The following is a 20,329-nucleotide window of genomic DNA, read 5'->3' on the forward strand; positions in this document are numbered from 1 at the left end:
GAGAATAAGATGGAGAATATATTATTGCCCTTATATAAATCGATGGTATGCCCACATCTTGAATACTGCGTACAGATGTGGTGTCCTCATCTCAAAAAAGATATACTGGCATTAGAAAAGGTTCAGAGAAGGGCAACTAAAATGATTAGGGGTTTAGAACGGGTCCCATATGAGGAGAGATTAAAGAGGCTAGGACTTTTCAACTTGGAAAAGAGGAGACTAAGGTGGGATATGATAGAGGTCTATAAAATCATGATGTGGAGAAAGTAGATAAGGAAAAGTTATTTACTTATTCCCATAATACAAGAATTAGGGGCCACCAAATGAAATTAATGGGCAGCAGCTTTAAAACAAATAAAAGGAAGTTCTTCTTCACACAGTGCACAGTCAACTTGTGGAACTCCTTGCCTGAGGAGGTTGTGAAGGCTAGGACTATAACAGTGTTTAAACGAGAACTAGGCCTGATCTACACTAGGGGCGGGGGTCGAACTAAGGTACGCAACTTCAGCTACGCGAATAGCGTAGCTGAAGTCGAACTACTTACCCGTCCTCACGGTGCAGGATCGACGTCCGCGGCTCCCCCGTTGACTCCGCCGCCGCCGTTCGCGGTGGTGGAGTTCCGGAGTCGACGGGAGCGCGTTAGGAGTTCGATATATCGCGTCTAGATGAGACGCGCTATATCGAACTCCAAGAAGTCGATTGCTACCCGCCGATCCGGGCGGGTAGTATGGACGTACCCCTAGAAACATTCATGGAGGTTAAGTCCATTAATGGCTATTAGCCAGGATGGGTAAGGAATGGTGTCCCTAGCCTCTGTTTGTCAGAGGGTGGAGATAGATGGCAGAAGAGAGATCACTTGATCATTACCTGTTAGATTCACTCCCTCTGGGGCACCTGGCATTGTTACTGTTGGTAGACAGGATACTGGGCTAGATGGACCTTTGGTCTGACCCAGTATGGCCATTCTTATGTTCTTAAAGTATTTTAGTGACTTTCCTGATTGTGCTTCTCATCAGCACACCAGCTCATCCCTTCTGGTATTGCCGATGTCTGGTGATGTGTTCTATGTAGATGTCCCTCGACCACCTGATGATGTCTGACACCATGAGTTGCCGCATCAGCCGAGCGTAGCGTTGACCGATTCTGCATTCTCTCAGCTCTCGCTCGTTACTGGGGTCCCATGCACCCAAGGCTCCGACGGTCAGTCCATGTGTCTGAATCTGGTAACTCTTAGCTCTCAAGGTTTTGGCCAGAGGGGTGTATTTCTCCATCTTTCGAGTTTGGGCATTGTGGAAGGCCAGGGTCCTGTTCTCAAAGGGCACTGTGACATCTACCATGATGATGATCTTCCGGTCCTCATTGGTGATGACGATGTCCGGCTGCAATTGGCTGTTGGTTCCGGGGATGGCGGAGTTTACAGTAGTGGGATGGCTCTGGCCAGGCGATCTAGAATGGCGTTATGTCGCAGCTGCCAGGCTCTGGAATGGGGCTTGCAGCTACACAGGACGTGGGGTAGGAGTACTTCATTCAGACCAGACTGGGGTATAAAACCGTATCTTGTTTGCTCTGCTGTACTTATAGACTGTGGAAACTTGCCACATTGCCATGGTAATATAAATATAAAACTACAACACACAAATAACTCTGCCTAGTTCAAATGGGACTCAGAAGAACTTTAAGGAATCTGGTTTATAAACTTTCAAAAATTAGGAAATAAATCAAGATCTTTGTTCAGTTCTTAAGTCATTCAGCAGTGCTCATTGCATCTCATATGGCAAGTATAATTTCTCAGTGGGTAGAGCCCTCCGGAGTCCCTGTCACTCAGATCAGAGGTAGTAAATGATCACACACATACACAGAGATATATGTTATTGAGAAACAATCTGAGCTTTCTTTAACTTCAATTGGCAACTCAGGGAACTCCCATGAACTTTCAGTTGGCAACTCTCATTGACTTCAAAGAGCATAGCCCCTGAAGCCATCAGCATATGTCTAAATACCTTTGCGTGAAAAGGACCTTTCTGAAGAGTTCATGGCCCTATCCTCCCACCCATTCTCCCTGTGGGTTACGGTGCAAGTAGTTTTGAGGCAGTGGAAGAGAAGTGTGGCTCCAGGTGAGAAAATAACATGCTAGTGTTCTTAGAATAAAGAACAAAAAGAAAGAATATAGGGCTACCACCTTTCCTTTGGGCAAAGCTTGAATGCAGCCCTGTCCTTGTCTGGCCTCTCGGTTGATTGAACTCTTCCTTGCTCATCCACCTGTCCTTTTCCACACGTCTGCCTTCCTCCTCCTCCCCCCATTTCTGCTCATTTCCGTTGCTCTCCTTGATACTTTCCCTCCCACTTTATTTTGCAGTGTTATTCATGCAAACTGCCCACATGTCGCAGGCTGTTGTATACTGTGTAGTTGTAGCTGTGTCGGTCCCTCTCACCAACGGAAGGTGGTCCAGTAAAAGATTATTGCCTCACCCTCCTTGTCTCACACTTCACGGAGGGCAATAAGGGAAATCAAGGAGGCATCGGCAAGGGAGATGTGCAGTTTCGGGTGAAGTCTGAGCAGGGCCGGCTTTAGGAAGTGTGGGGCCCAATTCGAACAGTTTCGATGGGGCCCTGGCAGGGATAACTAAAAAACACGTTAAAAAAAAACACATGGGGCTTGTACTGACCGGGTGGTGCTCCGAGTCTTCAGTGGCACTTCGGCGGCGGGTCCTTCACTCGCTCTGGGTCTTCGGCGGCACTGAAGGACCCGCCGCCGAAGTGCTGTCGAAGACCCAGAGCGAGCGAAGGACCCACCGCCGAAGTGCCACCGAAGACCCAGAATGCCGCCAGGTGAGTAAAAATTAAAAAGGCGCCTGTAGCCAGGGAAGGGATTCTCACTGGGCGTCGGGCCCTTTTAGGCGCGGGGCCCGATTCGAGGGAATTGGTGGATTAGGCCTAAAGCCGGCCCTGGGTCTGAGGATGGTGGAGAGAAGGAAGGCTCGTTCCAGATTGCAGCAGCTGCAGGGGGGCAGGCTCGTGCACCAGCTGTGGTGAGAGACGGTGCACAATGGGATGAAGGAGAAACAGGGAGGGGAGGAGAGAGAGGCGGGTGGTCTTTTGAGCAGGCTGGAGAAGCTTCTTGGGTAATTTTGAAAGCAGGTGGGAAAATAAAATGAATTGATGCTGACGTGGCCGAGGAGGCCGTTGAGTTGTTTGGAGATGGGGGTGTTGTGGGAAGGTGGGCAACAGCGTTCAGCACCGGCTGGCGTCTGGCGAAAGGGCAGTTCATTTACAAGCGTGAGGTGTTGGGTTCTTAGCCCTTCCTCCCCTGGTTCATCCCACCCAACCCAGCTCCTCCGCTCCACTCTGCATTCCCTCCTGGGGATCCTCTGGTGCCCCCGGTGGCGGGGAGCTCTCCTACCGCATCAGCACCTCGCTCCATGGCTTGTCCATGTGCTTCAGGCCAGTCATAGGGCCTGCTCAGCCCCAGGGGACCCACACAATGGCTTGGACACCAGGGGACTGGGGCTAAGGTGTACACTCCACTCTCTGATTTAAACTTGCTTTGGGGCTGCTGACCCACATTAGCTCCACACGCGCCCTGGGGTCTGAGATTGAGTAGTGGAGATGGTCAGTCCCTGAGGCCTTTGGGACGGACATCACGGGGACTCAGCGAGCAGGCTCAGAAAAGCCGCTCTCTGTGCTTTAGACGGGCAGATTCTCCCATAGCTGGCTGATCAGGGGCACAGTTCAAAGGGGTGACGTTGTCGGGTTGTTGGGTTCTGGCTGACAGCTCCGTTCTCCAGGCCAGTCTGGAATTGTGTAGAGATTAGCTCACAGTGGCCCCAGGACTCATTCTCTCCAGAGCAGACTGGTGACAATTTGATGGATACAGTTTTCTGTACAGATGAAAAAATAAAGACCATACAGACATTTACTGCTCTCCCCTCTGGCTAGGCCCAACCTGCTTGGATTTACTTTACGGTGGCCATTAACTAGTCACATCACAGCACAGCTTCTCTTCTGAGAGGGGGATACTCGAGTTGACCTCACTGTTAAAATATAGCTGTCTGGTGTTCAAGAACCATTTACTGCAGTGGAGGCCTGGGCAAAGCTCTGCTTTATGGGCGGCATTTCTCTCTCCTAGTAGAAACTGAAGGATGCTGCATAAAGACATATTTATAATTTATGCCTTTTTAAAGCCTTCTGATGCCTTGCCACTGAACTGTGCAGGGATGGGCAAGCTCAGCAGTGGCTTTAGGCTTCCATACACTCAGCTTGTTATGGTGGCAACCGTACAGCGGCCGCCCCGTGCACTTAAACATGCCGTCTTCAGATATGCAACCTCAGGCAGGATGGTGTGCAAACATCCAAATCCTACGGCAGTTAAAGAAGGAATTATGTTCAAACAATGCGGAGGTCAAGCTAGGACAGCCAACCGCAGCCCCCAGAACTCAGTAACTGGCCTGGTCTCGTTTTGAAGAGAGTGGAGTTTCGGTCCTCAGGAAGCTCTGCAGTGGTTCTAAGGAGTCACTGTGGCAGGGGAATTTGTTGCTGGGTTGCAGCATTTTGAACCGGCGAGACACCCCTCCCTTCTCTTGCCTCTGAACAATTGTTTTCTCAGCTGGGGGCTCTGATTCAACAAAGCACATAAGCATGTGCTTGAGTACCCCATCTACTAAGCAAAGCACTGAAGCCCACGCGTAAATCCCATTGAAGTCAATGGGAAAAGCACATGCTATAGTACTTTGCTGAACAAGGAGTTTGCATGACTCGTTGGTCCGGGTAACTGGGCAGGGAAAACTTGGCATAGCTTATCTGCCACGTGGGTATGTCTAGGTTTCTTTGTACTTTGTTCCACATCTCCGTTAATGACCTTTGAGGGTTTATGTGCTCTGCAGCTAGGAGCAAGCCTCCCAGCTGGGGTGGACAGACAGCGTGCTAGCTCCGCTCAAGCTAGTGCACTAAAAGTAGCAGTGTGGACTTTGTGTCACGGGCTGGCTGCCTGAAAACATACCCAGAGGGCCAGGCGGCTCTGAACTCAGGTGGCTACTCCCGCTGCCACCTGTGCCACAACGGCCACATGACTATTTTGAGCTCGCTAGCTCCATCATAGCTAGTGCCTTTCTGCCTACCCCAGCTATGGGCAGGTTCCCAGCTGCAGCGTAGACATACCCTGAGAGCCCAGAGGATCAAGCAATTTGATCAGACAGTAATGCACAGACATAGGCCTCAAATGACTTTTTCCTTTTCAGTTAGAGAGAAGACAGTGTCCTTTGAAAATGGTTCGGATTGCTTGTGTTAGCCGTGTTATACCCGCTTACCTCCCTACAATAAATTGAAACATCTGGCAAAAGTTCAGGCTCACTCTTGGATGGAGGTGCAGTTAGTTTGGTCAGGCCAAGGTGTGGCATTGTATTATTGGGGTAGGTCACTCACACTAGATGAGATTTATCAGGCAAAGCCATAAGCTCTTTTATTAGCAGGAAGTATCCTACCAGCAGGGCTTGGTTTTCATAGATACAATTTGAAAAGATACCTTGCTTGGGCAGTTTCAGCTAGGAGTGCCGTCGCATGTTTTGCACCCTTATTGCACAAAAGGACACATTTTCACAGGCTGTTACTCTGAAATGCAGATTAGGCTCTTTCTCATGATGCTCAGCGTTACTTTGCTTGCTGACTTTACTGTGCTATTAGAATGGGAAGACTGGTGTGCATGTGGCTAGGATGTAGTGTGCATGGAGAGTTTCTGCAAACCATGCTTTGTGTGGCAAATCAGATTCAGTATGATTTCTTTTCTGGTGTTTTTAGTAGGGCTTTCTGAACAGTCTGGAACAAACTACATTTCTTGGTTCAGTCCTTTGACAATAGTATCAGTGTGAGCTTCCTCTCTGATGAGTACAGGCACTGTTTGCAATAAGGACTCAAATAGAGTTTAAGAATTGGTTACGGTAGAAGAGCCGATTTGCGAGTGTGACCAACTTTCCCATGGACTTTAAAAAAGTGGTTACAAAATCCTCAAGATATTTAAAAAAAAAAGGAATGTAGCAATTTTGAAGGGTGTTAGAACCTGCATTGGAGACCGGAGCCTTCTGTCCGTAGAACAGGTCTATCCACTGCAGCCTTGGTGTCAGCTTCCCCCAGCATTGACCTCCTAATGTGCCACCCTGCTCTGAAGCTGGAAGGGAAGGGACCATGGGTGAAAGGGGAGTCAACAAGGGACAGGATTCTGCTGTCAGCTGCTTCAGTGTAAATCTAGAGTCACTGTACTTAAGTTAGTGGAATACTCCACATTTATGCCAGTGCAAATGCGATCAGAATCTTGCCTAAGAAGGTCAGTTGTTTTTTTGTGTAATGGACACTTGCCCATTATTGGGAATTGGAAGAGGGACACCAGCTTATTTCATACAGACCCACAACCAGCCTGCACAGGCTAATAACCTTCGGCTGCTGCTGCTTCTAACCCCAATCTTCCAAACACTTGTGCCAGGTTTACCCTAGATACTTTTTCCAGTATAATAATGTCGATTAGGATGTGATTCTCTACGATGTTTATAAAATGGCAAAAAACTCTAGTGTAGATACAGTAATACTGACCAAAAAAACTCCTTTTGCTGGGATAGCTTGTTTTGTTTGGGGAATGGCATAAGCTATATTGGCAAAAGATTTTTTTCTGCTGGTATGAGCTGTGTCTCCACTAGGAGGGTTTGCTAGTGCAATACAGTACCAGCGTAGCTATACCAGCAAAGCCTTCCTAGTGTAGACATGTTTCTGGGGTCACGGGATTACATGAGAATGTCAGCTTTCTTTCTTTCTTTCTTTCTTTCTTTCTTTCTTTCTTTCTTTCTTTAAATAAAAGCATAAGTCTCTAGCCCTCGTCACCTTTGTCACCTTTGTCCAGCTTGTCCTTGTCCATCCCTCCACGAATGCAAGTCGACACCACACCATTCTGTTTCGTTGCGAGCATGTTCTTTCCATTTTTGGCCAAAGAGTTTTATCATGGGACCGGCCCAGCGCATTTTCAGTCTGCCCAGCGGTCGCTTGTGGTCTCTGGGGATCCAGTCACTGATGCGGGTTGTCCACTTACTGTCTTGCCTGCGGACTACATGACCTGCCCATCTCTGCTTTGCATCGTACATTGCCTGCACTACTTCGGTCACCTCTGTATGCCTTCTGATCTCGTTCGGTATCTGATCACGGAGCGTTGGGGTGGGGGTGAACGGGCTTCGACAGCGAAGTACAGCGGGTAGTAGGGAGGCCGACCGTACCTCTATTATTCTAGGGCAGCCCAGCCAAAGTGGAGGGGTACAGGGCACAAGGGCTGGCTCCCCAAATGCACCGCAGCAAAATTCTCCTGCCACATAAAAGCAGAATAAACCGAGCACAGACTCATGCGTCGGCCTGACCATCACTCTCAACCCAGAGCAGCACAGAACGAAAAACAGAAAATGGCTAAAAGAATAGTCCAACTATTTGTTGCAAGTCACAACGCAAGCCTAGCCCTCATGCTTGTGGGAAAAGCTTGCAAAAGTGATCCCTAAAAGCTCAAAATCCAGAAAGCAAATAACAAGAACCCCCTCTCCCCATTTATTCATTTTTAAAATCTTGTGATTTCAAAGCCCGTCTCAAGATTCTGGAACGCTTGGTGTTGGCAAATTTGCACTTGGAGGTTACGCCCTGGGGAACTGTTCACAGTAGCAAATGCACCACTTGATAGTGTTTGCTGGCTCAATCCCGTGGGCTGGATTGGAACCGGAGTCATTTTATGAAAAGATTCTAAGAATTGGTTTATTTTATTCCGGGAATATTTTTTTTCAATGAAAGTTGGCAAACTTTATGGGATGTTTCTCTATGTACACAAGGCAATGTTTAAAAAGCTCTGCAGTGTACGGCAGCCTAAAGCACCTTTCGCCTGAGAAAAGAGAGTATCCTGTCCCTACTTATTTCAGATGCTTCCCTTTTCATTAGGAGAAAAAAAAAACTAACTAAAACAACCAACCCAGCCCAGAGGCTGATAATAGGAAAACCAGTAAAATCTGTCAGGGAACTTTCATCAACGGAGAAACTTTCATCAACGGAAAAACTTTCATCAACGGAGCCGTGCAGGAAACAATTTGGGCTCATTCGTTCAAAACCTTCTTTCTGAAGGAATTCTGCCTCCATAAGTCTGTTTCACTACAATGGGAATTCTGTCCAGAAGTGAAGGAAATTTAGTACCAATCTAATCTAGCTCTCGGTCTGATAGAGGTTCTTTTTGGTATTGTAATATACCAGGGAATGACTGTGGTTTTGTGGTTAATGCACACGAATGGAAGTCAGGACTCCTGAGGTCTATTTTTGGCTCAGGCAGTGGCTCATGTGTGATCCTGGACAAATCACTTAGACTGTCTGTGCGTCTGGAGGGCTGTTCTGTACCTCACACACTTCATTAACGAATGTCTGTAAAGAGCTTTGAGAGCCTCAGATGAAAGGTGTTAAATAACTTCACAAGGTTATATTTATTATGATGATTTTTTTATTATAAGTTAGAAGGCTAAAGAAAGATGCTGATCTGAACTGAAGCCCTAAGACTTTTTAAACTTAGTAATGAATTTGACTGGGAAATTATGACTTATTTCCCACTGCCAGCTGCTGAAATCTTGACCTACACATGGTGTTTGTTGTGTTTTCTCTCTTTTTACCCTGCATCTCATGGTCCTTTTGGTTTTTATTATTCATTTATTTACTCTTCCTTTGAGTTTATCTAGATCATTCTTAACTTTGTTGCCCTCCTCAGTTGTGTTGACTGACTCAAGTTTTGTATCATCAGCTGCACATTCTTTTCTCAAGGGCATTGATACACAACTGGAAACATCTGTCATAATACTGGCCCTAGCTGGACTCAGCTAGCTTGCTCCGTCCACTTCAAGCTGCTCATACTCAGTGCTTTCTGTATTTGATATTAAAGCCAGTTCTTTGCCCAATCGAATGTCTCATCCTCTGATATCATTCTTGTTGTCCTTGCAGATTAGTCCTTGTGCTGATGGCTTTGTATAAATAGCCTGAAGGCTTGTAAATTATACGAGCTTCCTGCCACCTCATTTCTTGTTACTGTCTCATGAAATTCACGCTGATTTCTTAGGCATCAGCTCATTTTTTGTAAATCTTGGCTGATTAGTTTAGTTAAACCGTAACTTTCAACATGTTCCCCAACTAGAACTCTAGGCAGTTTCTCTAGACAGCCCTACAGGCATTTGGTCCCTTAGTTCTGCCTTACATGCCTTCCTATAGCCACCGTGGACCAAATCTGCCCCCAGCTACCACCCTGATTTCCGTGACGATCTATCAGCACACAGCCACTACATCAGCTTCTCTCCAGCCTCTCCTGCTCTGCCCTGTGTTTGTGAGCCCAGCACTGCTCTCTGCTCACCTTCACTCATGTAGAGAACTCCTGGAGTGATCCCACTGACATCAACAGGACTGCTCATGGGATAAGCTGCTATTCCAGATGAGGGAGCGTGTCATGTTCTGGCTCAGTGTGAGGAGTGGGTCTAGTCAGTGTAAATAAGGTTTAATTTTTAAAATTGAGTTTTACTAACTGACCTTAGACCTTGTAAATTATTAAAAATTGTGGAAAGTCTGCACATAAATCCTATCTGCCTGTTTGCTGTCTGCAATGCAGATTAGTAACACCCCATGACATAAGAACATAAGAATCACCGTACTGGGTCAGACCAATGGTCCATCTATCCCAGAATCCTGTCTTCCAGCAGTGGCCAGTACCAGATCTTCAGAGGGAATGAACAGAACAGGGCAATTAACAAGTGATCTATCCCCTGTCTTCCAATCCCAGCTACTAGCAGTCAGATGTTTAGAAATACCCAGAGAATGGGGTTGACCATCTTGGCTAATAGCCATTGATGGACCTATCCTGCAGGAACTTATCTAATTCTTTTTTGAACTCATGACCTCATGCTCAAAGATCAACTCTGAGATCCCATTGCAAATCTAGGCAAAATTACTTCTCCAGGATCTTCAACTCTTAATTGTATAAGAAGTCAGGCTTGATTGTTTATACAATCAGAGTCTGTAGGTTTGATATGTGGTGATTAGGGAAAATGGGCACTGCGTTTGTTTCCAGGCACTGGAGTAGTTATCAGTTGAGTTACAGCAACCTTAAATTTGACAGCAAAATTGCAACTGCTGTGTTTGAAAAGCAAAGGAAATGTCTCTGCAATAGAAAAACAATTCTTACGCTCACTAGGATTAGGGTCTACAAGCTTAACTCTTTCCAGTGCTAATTGTCTCTTGTTTTTCTTGCACAGGAACATTTGCTGTGATGTAAAGGTGTCCCCCTTATGGAATTCAAAGAACAGTTCGACATCATTTAACTTCAACTTTTGTCTAGTCTTTTGAAGAATGAGCATCATCACTTTACAAGGCCAAACAGAGAATTCCCCTGTAAACACCAGTAATCTAAATTGCAGGCTTCCTGGGACTAAGTAATTTATAAAATTGGATGCCGTATGAACAGTTTGTAATCAGGATAAAGAAGCTTGGGAAAAAACAAGTAAACCGTATATGAATATGACATTATTTTAATTGCATATTTAGCAAAACCCCACAATTATTAAAATGACAATATGATTATTGTGACTTCCTACAAGATCTCACTTAGCATGTCAGCTGTTTGCAAATGGAAAAGAGAGAGGAAGATTATGGTTCAGTCGATCTCCAAATGATTAAAAGTCAATACCACAGTTTTGTAACTCGTCTCTTCAGCACCATCCGAAGATGTGAAATTTGCTTCTCTGCAGAATCCCAGGGCTGCTTTGGGTGGCAATAAACAGCTGACTCACGTCTGAGGAAAGCACGACAATGGAAGTTCTCAAATGAGCATGCGGCAGGAATAGGCCACCACCACCTACTCACTCACACTAAAGGTCTCCAGGAGGCGTTCGCCTGACACCATGGAGATTCTGTTCCTGAAAATGCTTCTGCTGCTGGCTGGCTGTTTATCTGGGCTTTTCTATAACCTCTCAGATCTTTGTGGGGGTGAGAAGAGAACAGTTCAGAACAAGCCGAATTTCATAGTCATTTTGGCAGATGATGTTGGATGGGGGGATCTTGGGGCCAACTGGGCAGAAACCAAGGACACTCCTCACTTGGATCAGATGGCTGCAGAAGGAATGAGGTAAGCCTCAAAGAGGCGTCTGGCTATTTCTGAGTCTTCCGTTTACCTGTTGTGTGATCCCAAATAGCAGGTGGGCAACAGTAAAATGGACAGAGGTTCTGACTAGTTCTTAACAACAACAGTAAGTGCCAGTGTATCCTGTCTGAGATCCATGTGAGAACCATGCTGTGGACTACCTGTGCTCAAATTCATCCCTATGCTGAGACACTCCCTCCCCTCACCCCCACGGAGGCATGTGCATTACTTACATCACATATGCCCTCAAAATAGCAAGAGCAGGGATCTAGCGCCACCAATGGGGTGTGGCTGGGCAGGACACTGTGGGCCCTGCCTGCTGCATGGCCTGCAGGATGAAGGTCCAAAAGATAGTGCACCTGCCTCAGAATTAGGCAGATTTCCCATGAGTTGGTTGGAGGGGAGGGGAGGGGAAGGGAAGGTGGTTAAAGTCCAGGAAGCTGAATCAGCTCTATTCCCAGCTCTGGGTGACCTTGGGCAGTATCTTTGCCCAGCCCGTGCCTCAGTTTCCCTCTCACCAAGATAGGGATAATAATGCTCCCTTACCTCACACAGGGCTTGCGAGGCTGAGCTTTAAGGCTGGCATTTTCAAAGGGGCCTGGGTGGGTTTGGAGATGGGAACCTAGCTTCCATAGCCTCATTGACAGTTCCAGCTTTAGTGTCTGTTAAACCACTGAGATCTCCAAAAGAAGGGGTGATACAAGTGCACAGTGTCCTTCTTATTTATGGCATTGGTCTGCAGGCAGCAGCAAGCCAAAAAGGTGCAGGTGGTGACCCAAGAAAGAATTCCTGAATAAGCATAAGGACTGCCTTGGAAAACTTGCCCAGATGCACAGGAGATCAGTGAACATAGCATCACTGCTTCGAACTCTGGTTGTTTGCAACATATTTGTTCTTCATGCTAACTGTGGCAGAGAACCTGGGTTCTGACAGCCTAGTAACAGCTGATAGTCAAATATTTGCATGAACTAATTGCCTAGCAGTAAAGACGTTTCTTCATCTCAGCAAATATTTAGAGGCAGGTCCTGGTTCAAATGAACAAGTCTTGTCTTTATGGACACTGATAAATACAAGTTATGGTAATCGTGGAGGAAATCATACCATGTCTTTTTGTGTAGAAGCCAGAGAGAAATCTCAGCTGGAAAATAATGTTAATATTCCTTTTTATCAGGATATACAATGCATTGTAGCAATAACCCTGAGCATCTACATAGAGCTTTACATTTTCAAAGCTGTTCCTAAACATTAACTATTTAATATGTGGCTAGGATTAGGTTACAAGAATGCATGATTTATTCTCTTGCCAGTTCATTAACTCCTGTTTTAGAAAGGTTATTGTAGTGGTGTTGTGGTCGTCCCTCTCCCTGTGGGTCAGAGGGAGGCCACACCACCTCACTAGTCATTGGGATCATGGCCCTTCCAGCCTTCGTAACAGGGTAGGACCCCAAATAGTCAATAGGGATTAGGCCCTCAGGCAGGGCTGGGCTAATGAGTAGTCTGTAGGCTCAGGCCTGTACTCAGGCAGCACAATAAAGCAGTCTATGAGCTCTAACCCTTAGGCAGGGGAGAGCTAGCAAGCACTCTGTGGTGGGGAGTCTGCCACCCCAGGGGTAGTGGGGCAGAAGCCCGCCCGACTACACTGCATCCCAGCCCAGGGCCCTAACAGTGGTGGGGTGTCCCACCACTGGGTCAGCGGGGATCCTCCCACAACACGCTGACTGGCTGTTAAGCCACAACACCACCAAACTGAAGTCTGGTTTCCCTGGGCTACTTCCTACCAGAGTTCCAGATTGGGCTCCGTGGTCTCAGGATCCTCTGCTTCATCGGGGTACTCAGCTGCCGGCAGTGCACCAGCTCCTCCCCGGCTTCAGTCCTCTCCGGGGCCAGGGTGCCACCTGGCTTGGCCGCAGGGTCAGCGGGCTGCAGCCAGCAAGGCACGTTTGTCTCCTTCTCTGGCTCGGCTCCAACGGAGCTAGAGGCACCGCCTTTTGTACTTCCAGCCCCGCCTCTCAACTTTTGGTGGGAGGGTCAAGCCTGGCCTGACTCCGCCCACCTGGGCAGAGAGAGTGGTTCCTCCTCCTCTGGCTCGAAGGGTGGCCACACCGCTTCACTGCCATTATCAAACCGCATATTTCAAGGTTTAAATCACCCACTCTCACTATTTAGGGATTAGGGTGAGACCTTCATGGGGGCATTTCACATCTTCCTATTGTAGGGTCCTTGTGCCCTCCTCTGGAACATCTGGTTCTGCGCCTGGTCGGGACAGGATTCTGAGCTCTGTGGACAATGGATCTGCTCCAGTCTGGCAATTCCAGTCTAGCTCCTATGTGAGATAGAAAAAACCTCCTAGATCAGGCACTGTAGTTCACCTCCCTTCTCCCCAGCGCTGCTAGATTGTTCCCTGGGATATATTTTCTAGTGCTTTCTCCTTTTGAGGTTCCTACCTAGGATTTCAGTCCCGCTGGCTATTTAGCAGTTGGTGCATGGAACTGTACGGAGCTGGGGCTGCTCAGAGAATGATTTCCTAGAATTAGATGGAGAAACCTGACCGATGGAGCCAGTGTGAGGTTACACAGAAATGGGACAACAGCCTCAGGTCAAGGCAGGCTGAGGAGAAGTGCTGGCTGCGTGAGAAAGGCCTCAGAAAACTGTATCAAGTCCTTGGTGCAGGGGGAAGTTGGTTCTAGCGATGGGGAATCAACAATAGAATTTAAGGAAATGACCCAGCTGTGTATTCCAGACAAGACAAGCCTCTCACACTGCTGTCGTGAGTGTGAGGAGAATGGTCTGACTGGGAAGATACAAAGTAGGGAAGTGGTGAGTCTGGTATTTAAGGACTGAAATGCCCAGGGCCACCGTGAAAAAATGCATCTGCGCTTGTGCATCTGATTGCTTGTGCCTCGCTAGGAACCCCCTCCCTTCCCCTTGGGCGAGAGCTGTGCCCTCATCACCGCTAGGCTGGGTCACAGCACTTCCCTGTCTTTGAATGGAGAACCAAGAGAGAGGCTTCAGCTGGTACACAATGCAGCTGCCCACCTCCTCTAGTGTATAAGTCGTGGTGAGCTCATCAAGTCCACTTCTGCCACCCGGTCCAGGCATTGGTCCTCCTCTTCAAAGCAGTAAATGGAGCAGTGCCCCACTGCATTAGTGAGCACAGCTCCATCGATGAACTGCCAAGACAGTTGCCCTCCTTTGGGACAATGCAGATCATGAAGCGCGTGAAAGCCAGTGACAAATCCGTCTCATTTGAAGGGCTCTGGTTGTGGATGAATCTGGAGTCGGGCAGGCTTTAGGGAACTCTGTAGCACCTTCCCGCTTGATGAAGTGTCTGCACCATATAATCACAATGATGTTCCCAGCATCAACCGCTCCCTGTTCCTGCTCCCTCCCCCAAACACACTCTACTCCCAGCAGAGTTTACTGTGCCCGAAGAGGGAGAAGAGCAAGAGACACCATGACATCCACTCAAGGCTTCACTGTTCCCAATTTCCTTTGGGCAGAAGATGCTCAAATGTTAAGGGAATGGGTGGCAATTTGAAACCCATATAGCTTCATGGTAGTTTGAAGAACTCCGCTATCTTCAGGCAGCTCGGCATCTCACTGGCCGCTAATATGTACAATATGGTCATTTGCACTTGTGGCAGGTGAATGGCAACCCCATGCATGTTTGTTTGCAGCCCTGGGCTCCTCGAACAAAGCCCAGCGTGTGGGAGCATGTCAATTTTTGCCAGCTAGCGGGGGTCATTGTTGCAGCTTTTTGTCAGATGTTCCAGTCACAAATCCTAAGGTACATTCTGCCTCTTTCTCTTCTAGATTTGTGGATTTTCACTCTGCTGCATCCACTTGCTCCCCATCCCGTGCCTCCCTGCTCACAGGAAGGCTCGGCATTCGCAATGGAGTGACCCACAACTTTGCTGTCACATCAGTGGGTGGCCTCCCCCTCAATGAGACTACGTTAGCTGAAGTTCTGAAGGAAGCAGGATACATCACTGCGGTAATAGGTAATGAATGCATGTTCTGTTTTGCAGTTTATCATATAGACAGTGGTAGACAGGGCTCGGGGCATAGGTGCTGGAGGTGGCAGTCCCTGGCTTGAAGTGGTTTCCATTATATACAGTTTGGTTCAATGGCTCTCAGTACCCCACTCTATAAAGATTGTTCCAACACCCCTGCTCAAGAGACACAGGATGGACCATGGAGCTAATTCATTGGCTCAGATCCAACCCACGCAGGGAATGGCTACAAGTGATTACCACCACTTAGGTTGTACACTCTTGGGGGTGGGGACTGTGTCTGTCTCTGTGGTCTGTGCAGCACCTTGCACACCTGACCTTGCTTGGGGCTTTGGAGTGCTACTGTAATAAAAGCATTAAATAACGGTGGAGGCTGTTCAGTGGCGGCTGTTCAGTGGAGGGAACTTGAGCATCACATCTATGTCGTGAGAAATATCATCTCATTTGGCACGAAATGACTAGCTCCCTTGCTGGCAGTCACAGCAGCTAAGACAAACCTTGAAATATGCCATGAAGACTGACTCTTCATTCACCTCTAGGATTGGTCCCTTCTGGTTTAGCATTGAGGCACATTGGCAGAACGGTCCAGGGGCAGGTTGAACTATGTGGTTCAAGCTGCCTCTGGACCATTCGGCCAATATATATTCTCCAGTGTACTTTCTGCCTATATCATCTATCTATCTATCTATATCTTTATTTCTTCAATATTGTGAAAATATATACAGGCGCCCATCCTCCGCTTGGGATTCTTTTCCCTACATTGAAACCAGCGCCTTCATTAAATGAGAACTTAAAGGATGTTTTTTTTCTGACTTTTCACTTTTTCTCCCTCTCTTTTTGCAGTTCTATGATGTTTTTTTAAAATTGCCTTTTTAAATGTGGGTGGTTACATCATGATGTGAACTAAACTTTTGGCTCCCTCCAAAATTTAAATGTGCGAATTGGTTAACTTTAGAAGAGTGTTTTTTCCTACATATAGTAACTTTTAATCAAAATATTAACACGTAGAATGGTTCTGTGGCCACAGAACCCAATATTCCTTGATATAATACCTTGTGCTAGCATGAAAAGCTATGTTATGTGTTGTGTCAATAGTTCGTGAGTTTTGAACTCCTTACGGCAAGCATATGGAGCGCTGTACCAACTTCCAAGGGAGTCATTCTAGTGTATCAGATCAGTCATCTGTGGATAATGAGTAAAACATACACTTTCATTCAGAGCCATTAAAATGCAATGAAAGAAAGTCACAAAAACCAGGAAATTCAGTTAGTTAAATGCAGATCTTGCCATTTCTTTACATTGACTTACATGCAAAATCATTCTCTGACTTCAAAGGTTGTTTTGCATGCACAATTATGGCAGGATATCGTTCTGAATAGCTAAAGCTTCATAATTAAACCGTTGGTTGGTCATCACGCTGGGCCAAATTGTGGCAGGGCGTGAGAATATAGTGCTTGATCTTTGAAAGCACATATGTGGCAGTTCAGAGGAGGAAGCCAAGAATGGATCATTCCGAACTTCTTAGAATGTCTTGTCTTTGAAAACTGAATGTCTGGCAGAACCGTGGTAAGGGTTTAAGGATGAGCGAGACTTGAGAAAACGTAACAATTGTTTTATGAAATTCCTCTGAGGTCTAACACCCTTGTGGAATGGATCCCTTGGCAAAATGGCATGCTTTAAACAGGACCTGCAAAGACAGTGACTTGTTGCTGGATTACAATGTCAGGCCCTGGACACTATGTGTAATTACTCGTACCTACAAAGTTTTCCTTCTGAAAAGACTTCCTATTGCTTCCATGCAGGTAAATGGCACCTCGGGCACAGCGGCCTCTATCATCCCAACTTTCGTGGTAAGATTTTGTTGTAAAACCCAGCAAGTGTTTTGTTTCCCACCATCCCTTTCTCTTTTTAAACCCATTCTCCTCCTCCTCCTTCCTGGTAATTGCCCTCAGAATGGGAGGAGTGAGCCAGGAGCAGGCTCCTCTGTGAGTTCCCCTGTAGATCATTAGTCTGCAGGAGGTCACTGGCCACGTGCTGCTCTGTCTCCTGCCAGAGAAGTTCTGCTGCACAGGAGACTGTGCAACCCCTACCCACTCCCACAGCAGCAGGAGGGGTTTGTGGGATGGCCAGTGACTTGAATTCCCTGTGGAAGGAGTAATCCTAGTTATTGGGTGGGGATGCCTGTTGCCCAGCTCCCATGGGCTTGCAGAGTGGGGGCGCAGTCTATGAGGTGTGAATTCCTTTTGGTAGCTGAGGTGGAGTAGGGGATATTTGTGCTCTGGATCTCCCTGTGTTTAAGTTCACAGGCAGGGCTGCTCTCACAGGGGTTGGTGGAGTTATCTCTGAGGTGGAGTTGACCCAAAAAGTCTGTCTTCACTTGCAGGAAAGTCCAGCACGGCTGTCAATTTGTTCTTAGAATAGAGTCCCTCTTATTGTGCTATTTACTCGGTCCTGCCTTCCATTAACTCAATATTAGAGCCCTGTGAAGAGAGGACCATGTTGGGAATAAACCACAGGAAAGTACAAACGATGACGTCTCAATGGATCCTCATCCTGTTGTAACATGAACTAGAGTCCCGAACCTTTAGTCAGACCCCCATGGAGCCCCATGGGCGTGAGCATTCACCTGCATGGTTCTGCTTCCAGGACAGGGGTCGAAGCAGCTGTTTTGCCTAGAACTGACCCCGTTCCCATCCTTGAGTTTGTAAACTCAGCAGCAGCAACTGTGTAAACAGTGTATAAAAGGCACACGGCCACAGCAGGCTAACGCGCTCGTTTGGATCCCAGGTTTTGACTATTACTTTGGGATCCCCTACAGTCACGACATGGGTTGCACTGACACCCCAGGCTACAACCTCCCTCCCTGTCCGGCATGCCCCCGCCGCTCTGCAGCCACAAGGTACAGCTTCTCCGGTGGGGTGGAGCGGAGTCTGGGCTTTGATGGGAGTGGGGATGATAAAAGGCGTCTCCCTCTTGCTAAATGTCAGAGCTGAATGGAAAATGTTTTCCCCTTGGATCCCAGGAACAGAGAAGTTGGCAGGGGTTGTAAAGATGAAGGGTTTGGAATGTTCACTGAGGTCTCCTCTGCCCCAGCGGGACTATCCCCTCTCACCCTGCAGTGCGTATAAAACACAGCAGGTTTGGGGGGCCAGGCTGGTCCTCTGGATCCCCTTCACTCTCCTCCCTGGCATCACAGCACTGCTCCCTCAGGCCAAGGAAACCCTGAGGAACCTGTCACTGCTCCTTCATGCACCAGCCCGAGGGGCCCTGGCCCTGGCCGGCTCCTGCTGAAGTCAGAGACCAAACGGGGCCTATGGGAGGGAAGCGGTTAAGACACTTGTCTGTGACACAGGAGATCTGGGTTCAGTTCCTAGCTCTGCCACAGACACCCCCCTCCCCCGATCTTGGGTAAGTCTCTCAGTTTGTCTATGCCTCCGTTCCCATCTGTTGAGACTATAAGCTCTCGAGGGACTGTCCTTACTGAGCGTCCATCCAGCAAGGGGCCCTGAGCTAGGCTGGAGCCTCCCAGTGGTAACAAAAATGTGTTCGCTCTCCCGCAGTGGGAGGGGATAGCGAGGGGCTGAGTTCAGATCCCCTGTAGGGCTCTGTCTGTCTCACGTCTGCGGCCAAACCCGAGAGTGAAGAGGCTGGATTTCTGGTGCAAGGGGAATAACCGAGACTGGGCCACGTTGCGAACAGACCCCAGTGACGTCAGGGCACAAGCAGGCCTGCTTCCTTCCTTCAGAAAGCCTCCCTTGTTACTAACAGGGTCTCTTGGGTTCTCTCCAGCAGCCATGGGAGAGATTGTTACACCAAGGTGGCTCTTCCTCTCTTTGAAAACATCACCATCATCCAACAGCCTGTGAACCTCACTGGGTTGGCTGCAGAGTACGCAGAAAAAGCAACTCAGTTCATCCAGCGCGCAAGGTAAGGCTGCCCCCTCCTCCCCCGAGACACCACTTTGCAGCTCTCTCTCTGCAGAGCTTGGGGCAATGTCCAAATATTGGTGGCCTCCTGCCCCAGCAGCACCCCCACTCTCTGGGTCTCCCCTCCCAGGGGAACCCCCAACTCTCTAAACCCACCTTGCCTCAGTGGCTACTGCCAATCATCATCTAGCCCCTGCTCACTGGGGCAGACTGCAGTTTGTCATGGCCACTCATCATTAGCAAGGAAGTTGGACTAGCTGCCTCTCCCTATCTCTGGGCTGCTGCCTCTGTAACCTCAGTACCTGTTTTGGCCCTTAGCAAGGCCTGCAGCCTGGGGATTTCCCCAGCCCCTCTTGCCTTTCCCCAGCCCTACCCTACTCCCAGACCATCAGCCCTTCCCACTCCAGGGCTAGAGTGAGACTCTTCCAGCTTCTGGCCCACAGCCCTCTTATCAGGGCCAGCTGGGTCCTAACTGAGCTGGCCACAGCTGTGGCTGCTACTCCAATCAGCTTGGCCTTTCACAGCTGCAGCCCTCTCCAGGGCTGCTTTTAACCCTTGTTTTCCAGGAGTGGGGCAGCTACCCACTACAAGCCCATTATTAATGCTGTCTTCAGAGCAGGGTTTGAACAGAGTTCAGTAAATGAGCCATATGGAGCAATGAGGATAAAATAAAATATTGAATAACTGCTCACGCCGGGAGCACTGTCCATCCTGTGCACTGACCAAGGCAGGGGTCTGGTGGAAAAAATAGTATGTGACCATGTAATTAAAGCCTGTATCATTATGCGTATGCACAAGGGGCTTGAATTAAGGTTGCCCAGGCAATCTAAATTCTGGCATTTCCTAACTTTAGAGCAGGGGTTGGCTGCCTCTGGCACGCGGCTCACTAGGGTAAGCACCCTGGCGGGCCGGGCCAGTTTGTCTACCTGCTGCGTCGGCAGGTTCGGCGAACCGCGGCTCCCTTGGGGCGGCGGGAAGCAGCGCGGGCTGAGGGATGTGCTGGCCGCGGCGTCCTGCCACCCCCATTGGCCTGGGACGGCGAACCGCGGCCAGTGAGAGCCGTGATTGGCTGAACCTGCCGACGCGGCAGGTAAACAAACTGGCCCAGCCCACCAGGGTGCTTACCAGAGGTTGCCATGCCAGAGGTTGCCGACCCCTGCTTTGGAGTCTTTGACTTTGCGACTGTAATATTCTTTCAATAGAGTTGTTGTTACTCCTGAGGG

The 20,329-nt window shown here is 48.2% G+C and overlaps 1 protein-coding gene across 4 annotated transcripts in view; it reads left to right on the forward strand.

Moving 5' to 3' along the window:
- Positions 1 to 20,329, forward strand: part of ARSG (arylsulfatase G) — an 80,798-nt gene that overhangs the window by 23,242 nt on the left and 37,227 nt on the right. For 3 of the 4 annotated variants that reach the window (XM_044982066.1, XM_044982067.1, XR_006572767.1), the window contains exons 2-6: positions 10,284 to 11,152; positions 14,981 to 15,168; positions 16,983 to 17,030; positions 17,968 to 18,079; positions 18,970 to 19,107. In XM_044982066.1, coding sequence (XP_044838001.1) covers positions 10,929 to 11,152; positions 14,981 to 15,168; positions 16,983 to 17,030; positions 17,968 to 18,079; positions 18,970 to 19,107 — 710 coding nt within the window. In that variant the 5' untranslated portion in view covers positions 10,284 to 10,928. The remainder of the gene's footprint in view (positions 1 to 10,283; positions 11,153 to 14,980; positions 15,169 to 16,982; positions 17,031 to 17,967; positions 18,080 to 18,969; positions 19,108 to 20,329) is intronic. The other variant, XM_044982068.1, reaches the window with a different exon arrangement.

Source organism: Mauremys mutica, chromosome 12 (genome assembly GCF_020497125.1).
Source record: "Mauremys mutica isolate MM-2020 ecotype Southern chromosome 12, ASM2049712v1, whole genome shotgun sequence".
Taxonomy (NCBI): Eukaryota; Metazoa; Chordata; order Testudines; family Geoemydidae; genus Mauremys; species Mauremys mutica.